The sequence below is a fragment of the Lonchura striata genome, chromosome 8, assembly GCF_050655825.1.
Source record: "Lonchura striata isolate lonStrDom1 chromosome 8, ASM5065582v1, whole genome shotgun sequence".
Classification (NCBI taxonomy): domain Eukaryota; kingdom Metazoa; phylum Chordata; class Aves; order Passeriformes; family Estrildidae; genus Lonchura; species Lonchura striata.
The window spans coordinates 23582028-23592727 of record NC_140710.1 but is presented as its reverse complement, the minus strand read 5'-3'; the positions used below and the strand labels follow the sequence as shown (position 1 = coordinate 23592727).

General features: G+C 44.7%; 1 protein-coding gene across 1 annotated transcript in view; it reads left to right on the top strand.

Annotated features, from left to right (window-relative positions):
- Window positions 1-2590: 2590 nt before the first annotated feature.
- The window catches only part of CDC73 (cell division cycle 73), a 102604-nt gene continuing 94494 nt past the window's right edge, over window positions 2591-10700 (top strand). Inside the window, exons 1-5 of the mRNA XM_021525071.3 lie at window positions 2591-2744; window positions 8196-8301; window positions 9282-9351; window positions 10364-10426; window positions 10514-10566. Coding sequence (XP_021380746.1) covers window positions 2614-2744; window positions 8196-8301; window positions 9282-9351; window positions 10364-10426; window positions 10514-10566 — 423 coding nt within the window. The 5' untranslated portion in view covers window positions 2591-2613. The remainder of the gene's footprint in view (window positions 2745-8195; window positions 8302-9281; window positions 9352-10363; window positions 10427-10513; window positions 10567-10700) is intronic.

The following is a 10700-nucleotide window of genomic DNA, read 5'->3' as shown; positions in this document are numbered from 1 at the left end:
CTGCTCCCTGCTTTGCTCCCTGCTCCCAGAGCAGCACGCTGGGCTCCTGCAGGGATGCTGCTCCTCAGGGTGCAGGCAGCTTGTCCCTCCTGAGCTACTGCCAGCACACAGACTCCTTCTTGCTCAGCTTTCTTTTTCAGTGTTCTCCCAGTGAAGGCAGCCTTAAATGAAAAAGGAAACCAGAACCACAACGTTTTCTGGAAATCTGAAAGTAAATCTCTTTGTAGCTGTGTGTGCAGCTGACTGTTCACTGCACCATTCCCTGATTGGGCAGAACTGAAATGAAGGGCTTTTTGGGTCATTGTAACCCATGAAAAGAAGTATTGCTTGTAGTGCAGCAGATGTATAGGATGTGTTTCTGAGGAGGTAGCACTGGTTTAAGGGACACACTGGGCCTTTTGGATGAGGCATGGAAATGAGACTTGGCCTGCAGGAAGCATTTCAAGCCCTGTTCCAATTTTCATGAGCTGTAGCTCCAGTAATAATTCCAAATCCAGTTCAGGAAATGATATTGTTTATTCATTATGCCTTTGTCTTCTAAACACACAAATACTACTCTATACCCTTTGACAAATAAACATTGGCAGTGATTGGTATAATTCACCATGTTACTGGGTGTTGTAGTACATATTTGTGTGCTAGACTATTTCAATACCACATCTGAAATGTTTTAAATACACTTGTGGTGCTCTGCATGTTGTTGTTCTGACACAGATGGGGATATCACTAATGTACTGAAACAGGGAATTCTATAGGCTGTTGGCTTTTGGTCTGTTTTCTCAGTCTCAGCACATGTTACTTACAAGAATGAAAATTAACCAATTCTGCCTTTTACAAATCTAAGACGGTATCATGCTTTCTGCCAGTGTTGAAGAGTGTTAGAAAAATTCTGAGCATCAAAGGTTAGAATAAGTCATGATGAGAGCTTGTTTGGGGGTCTCAGATCCTGCAATCAGTATTCCCCAGGGGGTACCAGTTTGGTTCTGCTGGGAATGCTATGCTCCCAGTTTTTGTGTGTTTGAGCAGAAGAAATTAACTTGGAACATGGAGAGAGCATGGAAAGAGCACATACCAGCTGCAGCTGTGCAGTTGCTCAGGTGAGCAAACAGAGATCCCAAATTCTGCAGGGTAATGTGGGATGTGCTCCATGGCATTACTGTTTGTCCTTCACATTTACAGGCAACATTTTCCTAATGACCTTTTGTTTGCTATGGTCTTTTGACGGCTTATTTGTATCAGAATTAAAGGACGTTTTTGTGATTGATAAAGCAGAGACTTCTCTGTCTTTTTTTTTTTTTTTTTTTTTACCCAGCTTTATATCCAGGAGATTTTCTCTCCAGCCTGCAGAGCGAGATGCATGCACAGTGTCTTGAGAGAATCAGCCACAGAATATCCTGGGTTGGAAGGAACCCACAAGGATCATTGAGCTGAACTCCTGTCCCTGCACAGGACACTCTAATAATTCCAGCATGTGTCTAAAAACATTGCCTAAAAGCTTCTGGAACTCCGGCAGGCCTGGGACCATTACCTGCCCTGGGGAGCCTGACCCATCATCCCTCATCTGGGTGAGGAGCCTTTTCCTGATGTCCAGCATAAACTTCACTGATACTGCTTCCTGCTGTTCCCTCTGCTCCTTTTACACTGTTTTCTTGAGGTATTCCTGTGACCCTGCTGTCCCAGCCCTTACCAACCACAGGCTGCTGGGCACATGGCTGGGAGTGATGACATAAAACCCCCTTAACACCCCCAAACCCCTCCCAGGGCCCTTTAAAACCTCTTTAGTGTCACTAAAACCCCTCCAAGTACATCATACCCCATCCCAGCTCCCCCAGCACCCCTCAAACCTCCTCAGCACCTCCAAACTCAGTTTATCTCTCTCAGACCCCTCCCAGCACACCCTAAAGCCCCATTAGCACCTCAAATCCCTTTGAGCACCCTCTGAAGTCTCTTTAGCCCCACTAAAACTCCTCCCGGTGTACCACATGCTATCCTAGCATCCCCAAACGCCCCTCAAACCTCAACATCCCCAAAGCTCTTTTTCGTTGTGCTTTAGCATCCACGAATCCCTCCCAGCATCCCTAAAACCCCGTTAGCACCACCAACCCCCTTCCAGCACCCTCTAAAACCCCTTCAGCACCACCAAAACCCTTCGTTACCCCCGCCCAAAACCATCCCAGCGCGCCCGGGGAGCGCGGCGCAGCCGGGAGCACCAAAGCTCCAGAGAAGAGAAGCAGCGCCGATAGACTTCGGCAGTGACTGTGTGTGAAGCTCTATTTTCACATAAGACACAAGAAAGCCCCGTGTGCCCAGGACGGACAAAGCCGCCCCCACACGCCCCGCCCGGGCCGCCCTGAGGGCGGGGCCGCCGTGAGGGCGGGGGCGTGGCCTCCGCCGTGAGGGCGGGGCCGCCGTGAGGGCGGGGGGCGTGTCCTCCTCCGGCCCCGCCCCTCCTGCGGGGCGGGCCCGCGCCGCTGCCATGGCAACGAGTCCGGCGTCGCCTCAAGTAGGCGGCGCGGCGGCGCCGGCTCAGGCATTCGCGGCGGGCAGCCCGGGGCGCGCCGGCGGGGTCCTGCGGCGGGCGGCGGCGGCCGGAGCGGCGGCGGCCGGGCGAAGATGGCGGACGTGCTGAGCGTGCTGCGGCAGTACAACACGCAGAAGAAGGAGATCGTGGTCAAGGGCGACGAGGTGATCTTCGGAGAGTTCTCCTGGCCCAAGAACGTCAAGACCAACTATGTCATCTGGGGGTGAGCGACACGGCCGGGGCGAGGGGCGGCTGGGGGGAGAAGTTGCCCCGAAGTTGCGGCGGGGACGGGAGCGCTGCCGTCCTTGGCGGCCCCGGCGCTCCGCGGGTGGCGAGCGGGACGGGGCCGGGCGGGCCGGTGCCGCCCCCCGCAGGGCCCCGGTGCCCCGGCGCCCTGCCCGGCTGTCCCGCGGGCGATCCCCGTCCCCCGGCAGCCCGGCCGGGCAGGGCGCGCCCGCCGCTCCCCTCGGGAACGTTCCCGGGTGCAGCCCGCGGCCGGGTCGTGCCTCGGCTCCCGGCGCTCCTGCCCGTGCCGCCCGCGGGGCCGCGTCCTGCAGACTCATGCGATGAGATGGCAGCAGGCAGCTTCTCCCAAGTTCTCCCGCGTGTTCGGTGGGAAAGACGCGTTGTGTTGCTCGGACAGCGCTCTCAGGCGCACGGTGGGATTCCTGGGGTGTTTCGCGCGGGGCCAGGAGTCGCAATCGGTGATCCTGATGATCCCTTCCCACTCAGCATAGTCTGTGATTCTGCTCTCTTGCGTTGTCGGGGCTGCTTCTCGTCTCCTGGAGCTTTGGTGCGCCAGGGCGAAGCCAGCGAGGCCCGGCCCGACGCTGCCTCTGATGAGCTGTGCAGCTGCTCTGCCCCCACCCGAGACCTCCTCCTGGGCAGCACCTGGTGCAGGCTGTTTCCTACTTGGTCTTATCGTAATAAACAAGTAGAGAGAGTGTTTATGTGGCTTAAATAATTGTAGTAGATAAGATGCCTGGTTTTAGCCTCTAGTATATGGGGGAGGGGGGTTTGCCTGTTGAATTTCCTGGTAGAGCATGGATTGCTTATATTGCAAATGAGTTTATTGTTAGCTTTTTCTCAGAGTTTAGCTGCTGCTTGCTTCTTAGTGTTCTCACTAGAAGGGTTCCGATTTATCTTTTTCAAACTTGAGGGAAAAATGCTTCTTCTTAAAGCTCAGGTACTGATCAAAGAGGACATGGTATCCTGTGAACCTTTGTGGAAAAGCAGAAGTACCTGCAGGCTTTTCACAAAACCCTGAACTTGTAGTTAAGTCTGACCAGGAATTATTTTTTTTTTTAAAAACATTATTATGATATGACTATTATTAGCCTTAGATTGAGAGAGAGAAAGGAAATAAGCCTACTTGCTCATCTTCAGTTGTAGGTGGACTTTTCATACAGAATTTTACTTTGTGCCTTATTTATTACTAGAAATCTGTTTTTTCATTACCTGTTTTAAGCTTTCAGAAACTAATTTTGGAGTTATTTGTGCTTCCTGCCTGAGTGGGGGATACTGGTATGTGGACTGAAGAGGAAGACAAATATTTGGACAAGCAGAAGTCTTGGCTGTATTTTTGTTGGGCAATGTGTAGACAGATGTGATGGTTTCCTTGCTACAAGTTGCTTTTCCCAAGTGGTAACAAGTAGTGGTTAAGTAGACAAACAAGTTTCATTGCCCTTCTGCAGGGAACAAGAAACTGATATGCCAGCCCTATCCTATTGCTCAGGAGAGCTTGGATTAGACTCAGAAATTGTTACCAAAAGCCTGAAAGTAGCTGGAGAGCAAACTCTGCTGTGTACAGCCAGGCAGCTTCATCTTCCTGGTCAAGAAGGATGTGTGGGTGAACAGAGGATTCTCTGAGCACAGCAGCTGCAGCTCCTGGCAGAGCTGTGAGTGCTCACCTCCTGGGGTATGTGTGTGGTGCAGTTTGAGGGTTTTTTTCTTTGGGTTGTTTGAAGTGAGTTAGTTAATCTTGGTTTAGACAAGTGGCTTTTGAATTTTTGATAGGATCAGGCTGATCTCAGTTCACAGCATTTCTTGTCAACCACTGTGGCATTTTGCATGTCTCAGCTTTAAATTGAAGACACTGTAAAAATGAGACCAGTTCTGCAAGCCAAGCTCAGTAGCTTGAACACCACACTTCAAGAGCTGCTAATTTAGGTAATTGCTACACTCGGGAGGGACATTTTCAAAAACTGTCAAGATTCAAACCCTTTTGTATTCAGGTCACTTGACAGGATCCAAATTATGCTTGCACTGAGCAGGTGTTGGTGGCTTAATCTTTCACAGAACAAACCTCGAGTTCTGTTTTAGGTGTCCCCAGCACGGTTGCTGTAATTGCATCTCCAGCCTGCAGAGAGTAATGCTAGGCTGAAGAGCAGCAGTGGCATTTGTCCCTGCTAGAATTAGAAGTAGTCCCAGGAGACATTTAGCTGTGGCTCCCCGAGCAGCTTAGCTGGCAGAAGTCAGCAGTGCTGCCCTGCATTGCCTTCTCTCTCTGCTAGCACAAGTGTCACCCAAACAGGGAATTGGGCTGAGGAATCAAGCTGAGTAAAAGTCAACCTGGAGGAAAAAAGGAAAAGTGTGGGGGAAAAGCAACTTTAATCCAGTTTAGTTTCCAGATAGTAATTATAGCGATGCTCCTGCTGGCACATGAAAAAGGCTAGGTGGTTTGAAATGAAGTGGTTTGTGTGTTTTGACCTATGGATCTTAAAGAATAATTAATGAATCTGTTTCAAAACCAAAGGAAGGAGTCAGTCTACCAGAGAAATTTATTGCTTAGTTTGCCTAGTCAAGGGGCTTGGATATGCAGCTGAGTTTTCAAACAGTGAGCAGCTGGTCCTGGGTATTGTCAGCTGTGTGATACTCGGCATGCTTTGTCTTGTGTATTTAAAGTTTTCTGCTTGGATTTGTGGATGAGACACAGGCCCTTAGTACCTCTGGAAAACTACAGGCTTTGAAACAGGAAAGAGGAAATAAAGCTGTTAAAAATTAATAAATTCCTGGTGCCCATAGGTGTAAGGTGAATGGATGAGAAATAATTAAGTTTCTGGTGTTAAAAATGAGCAGGTGAAACTTGCTGTCTCCTATTATATAAACATTTTCTCAATTTTTAAGCTGGAATTTATTTGTAAGAGATTGAACTCTTCCTTATATTTTTGCTTTAATAATTGTCACTGGGTTTATTGAGGTTCTGCCTCCTATGATTTTAATTTTTTTAAGTAAATGATGCTATAGCTGAATATGGGAAATAACAGAATCCATTTATATTTCTACTTTAGATGCTTGTAAATTGAATGAGGCAAGCTACCCTCAGATCTGCCTGTTTTTAGTTCTCTGTGTATTTAGCAGGAGCACGCACTGATGTTGAAATGTCAGTTTAGGCTTAGGTTTTCTCCTTGTGTGCAGCTGTTTGTCCATCTGATGATTTCCTATTAATGTGCAGTATCTTGTCCTCCTAATAAAACATCTTCTTAGAGCCTTAATGAGCATGGGGAATTCTTGTGTGTGTGGTTGAAGTGATGAAGTACCAGCTGTGCCCTGCTGAGCTTTGGCAATGCCTGTGGCTTTAACACTGTATTGTTTCAATTAATAGATAATGGTTCAGTATTTGTTTGTTTTTATATCTTGGATTTCTTGCTAAATATTGTAAAGTTTGAGTAGATGACCAGCTGGACTTTTCTATTGTGCTCAGTGCATATGACACACTTCAAAGAAATAATGAGTGATTCTGAACTAAGACAATCTAAAATGTTTGTTTTAAATGAAGTGACAGCTGTATCATGTGACATGATGGCTTTGCTTCGGAGCCAAGCCTGTGTGGAGGAAGCTTTTGTTTCTGCTAGTGCTTCCAGTGTGTTTAGATACCACCTTATCAAAGATCCTCACTGCTTTGCTGCTTGTTCAAACAGTTCCTTGCTGAGGAATCCAGTTCTGGTGGCTGCCTGTAGTTGTGAAGTTTTGGCTTCGTAGCAGTTGAAAGGAAGAACCTGTGTGTCAACTCCCTTTCCTCTGCTGCAACAAAAAGTACAGGCACCCTCCACCTCATGCAGACTAAGTTTTTGGAAGGAAGGGACAGTGGCAAGAGAGACCCTTTATTCCCTTTATTCTACACTTTTGGTATGCTGAATCCCTTTTCGCTGCATGCTATTCTTATGTTGGTTTTCTCAGGCATCATTGTGAAGGTGAGGTTTTGAACTTTACTGCTGATAATAAGTTCTGAACAGGTTTTTGGGCAATCTTAGCTAATTTCAGAAAAGTAATGACAAGCAAAGCAGTAGATGGCATTAAATCCACAGTACTGAGAAAACAGACTTACAAACTTCTGTTGGTTTAGTAGATTTTTGTGTGGCTCTTTCAGGCTCCATACAGTTGTGACTGAGTATTTTTTATTTCCGCTCCCTTTTCGCAGTGGGAGTGGTGCTTCTGTGGTGTGTGTTTTGGTGCTGATGATGAGCCATGAGTAAAGCCTGTACTTAGAGGGAAAACTCTTTTAATGAAAGGGTTTCTTCCTGAAACCTCTTGTTGAAAGTTCTCTACCAGTCTTGAATTTATAGCTTTGGGCTGATTTTGTGGTGGCTTCTCTTCCTCAGGCTTTAAGGTGAGCCAGCTGGTCAGGGGCAGGGACTGGGCAATGTGGAGGAGCCCTGTCCTGCCTGCAGCTGGGGTTTGACACATCCCAGAGTGGGGGTGGGCAGTGGAATTGCTGCCCTTGCTGCTTTCCTGACTGCCAGGGCTGTTTCTCACAGCAGTGGAGTGTTTAGGGAGTAGAGATTTTTGAAACATGAACAGGCATTGCTTCCCCTACAACATCTTGTAGTAACATCATAAGGGGTGAATGTCGGAGAGGGGAGAATTCTGTTCAATGTACAGAGAGCCAAGCTGAGCCAGGGATTTATTTGGCCTTGTTTGGTGTAGTTTGTTTGGGTTTTTTTAATGAATAGTTGTACAGAATTAGTTCCTTTTTAGTCTTAAAAGCTGTATCTTTGAAACAAGCTGTTTGAAGGCTGAGATTGAACTTGATGCTGGTGTGTTGCTCTGATGTGGTCTGACTTCAGTCTTGGAGCTCACTGTGATTTTGTATCCTTCAGCATTTTGCTGATTTTTTTTGTGCAATTAGTTTGTAGTCACTCCTTATTTTAATCTTTAGGTACTATTTTGAACCCTTTGCTCCCTAGACTTTGTGGAATTTATATATCCCAAGTTCTCACTTGGCTTTCTCTGGTGTTGAGAATTCTGGCCTGTTGTACCTGAAGATGATGTAATGGTTTATTTTGTTTGCAGCTCAGTTCTGTTTGCCTGGCTGTTTCACATGTGATACAGTTCCTTTGATAATCAGAATAAATAATGTGAATGAGAGGGAATGTGTGCTTATGACTTCCCAAGTCTTGCTTGTTTAATTTACAACACATCCAGCTCTTACTTTGGATTACTCTGGGAAGGTTTTCTTAAATAATTAATTCAGTAATGAGGCTGCAAGAATTCATCTCCCTCACCTGTACCTTTTAGCACAATTGAGAGCTCACCAGTTTGGCAATAGCCTGATAATATTAACTGCTTGCTTTTTAAACTGTCATCTGGAAAGAAAAGAGACCTTTTCTAAAAGAGGGTGTGCTTGAGACAGAGATGGAGAAGTTAAATGATGAAATCTTTTCTTATGTTACAGGACAGGGAAGGAGGGCCAGCCCAGGGAATACTACACTTTGGATTCTATCTTGTTCCTGCTCAATAATGTGCACCTTTCCCATCCTGTGTATGTCCGTCGTGCTGCAGTAAGTAGACCATACAAAATGTGATTTTTGTCTTGTGATAATGCATATGTGTGTAGTTATTTTCAGGGAATGATAACAGCATTTGTGTGTATGAATTTGGCTGGGGAAAGTGAGACTGATATGCATTGAAGTGTGTATAATTGTTTTTAAACCATCACCTCTGCAGAAGGATCACATGACAAGTCCTGTCAGGGTGGAGTATTTTTCTTGACAATTCACTTCCTAACAGATTATTCCTTCAAACCACCAAATTATGTTTACAGCGAAAGTTTGTCAACCAATTATTAAAGTAATGGCAGTATTTCTCTTGATATTCTATGGACATAATTGTTTCCAGCACTAAACTATTTCTGGAGTACTTTTGTCCATCTGTTGTGTGGAGTGATCCCAATCTAGGTGATCCTTTAGTAGCTTAGATGGCAGGGATCTACAGAATGGAGAAAAGCAGAACAGCTTGGGAGTGGACTTGGAAGTGAGCAATCCAATGAGAAAATTACTGGTTAAACCCTACAAATAAAAATAAAGGAATTTTTAAAAAGTAATTTTTATTTCCCTTTGTTTTGTACGAGGCCACTCTTTATCTTTCCTTGTGCTCCATTGTTTTCTGAGACAGCAGTGCTGTGTTGGAACAACACAACTGAGATGCATGATTTCTATGTGTCAATACATACTCCTGTCAGGGAAGTGTTTGTGTGTGTGTGTGATAAAAGCTAGTTCTTGATCTTATTTGCAAGTTTGAAGGGAAGGAGGAAAAAGGCTGCCCTCTTTCAGTTTCGTAGCAAGCTGTAAGTTTGATTTTGTGTAGCTGAACATCCTCTAGGGTGTGGTTGCACTTTAAGCTTGATAGTTAAATTTCCTTGGGTGGCAGGACATGTGGTCATGTCTTTGTGTGAATGAGTAGTTTTCAATAAAAGTCAGAAATCTTCAGTGAGTCTCTGTGAGGGAAGAACAGTTTAATGTCACATCTGCTATCTTTTCAGACTGAAAACATTCCTGTGGTAAGAAGACCTGATAGGAAAGACTTGCTTGCATACCTAAATGGGGAAACATGTGAGTGATGTGTTCTTTTGACTTGGACACACAGTGCTCTTTACTGCTTCATATTCATGGCACAAGTGAGGGGTAGGAGGGGAAGGCTGGGTAACAGTAGGCAGTTTGCATCTTAACTGAATGTGCTGAAACTTCTCAAACTCATTATTTCTTGCATTTTTAATTGTGTTCTTTAACTGTTTTGCTTGGATAGGAGCTGCATTCTTACATGCATGTTGAGAGGTGAACATTATTATTGCTATTAATCTACTTTGGTTAATAATTGTGTTAGAATGCTTAGCATGTATGTTTTTTCCTTCTCTAGACTATGGGAAGCTTTCAGTAGTACATTCATCTTGAATGCAAGAAATGTGTGGGATGAAATCTTCAGTTTAATAAAATGTATGGAATCACTGCTTTGACAGTCTGGCAAAGCATTTGCCTAGCATTTCATCATCTTGACTTTTTTGTTAACAATAGTCAGAGAAAAGAGGTTTCTCTGAGAAAAACTGAAATACCACCTTTGTAAGATTCTCTGTTTCATAGGTGTTCTTTAAATTTTAAGTATCTTGGAATATGAGATTATTTATGTAATGTGATGAGTAAAATCACTTTATGTGTGCATTTTAAAGGGATCAACGGTTTGTCTTTTTTTTAAAAAAAAAACCTAGGTAAACCAGTAGATCTTGAGTCTAGATTAGATTCTAGAGTCTAATTCTCATTGTGGCTCTGTTTTCTTTTATGAGTGCTATATAGAGATCATAGAATCATTGATTAATTTATTTTGGAGTGGACCAGAAGAGGTCACCTGGTCCAGTCCGCTTATCAGAGAAGGGCCAAATAGCCATGATTTAACTTTACATTCAGTCAGGTTCAGAGTATCTCCATTCCACTAGTCCTAGTGTTTACCAACTTTGCTACCTCATATATAGAGTTTCCATTGTTGCACTTCATCTGTTGTCCTTCTTTCTTTTATACCCAAATATTGTTGCAAATATTTTCTATTTAAACTGAATGTTCTGTTTGTGTGCAGCAACCTCATCAAGCATAGACAGAAGTGCTCCGCTTGAAATTGGTCTTCAACGATCCACTCAAGGTACAGTTTAACTAAAAAATAACTTTGAGGTTGTTTTATAGAAGTCTACTACAGTCTTGTATTTTTAATGTTCTTTTCTTCTTGTAGTTAAAAGAGCAGCAGATGAAATATTAGCAGAAGCAAAGAAACCAAGAATAGAGGTAATGACAGTGACTGTCATCAATACAAATTGGTGGTGGAGGTAAATCGTGGTGTTCATCCGTTTTTGTAGGAAATCTGTTGGGTTACCTCTCCTTTGTTGTATGGAGTTTCTTCTCTTAATGGGAACTGGAAG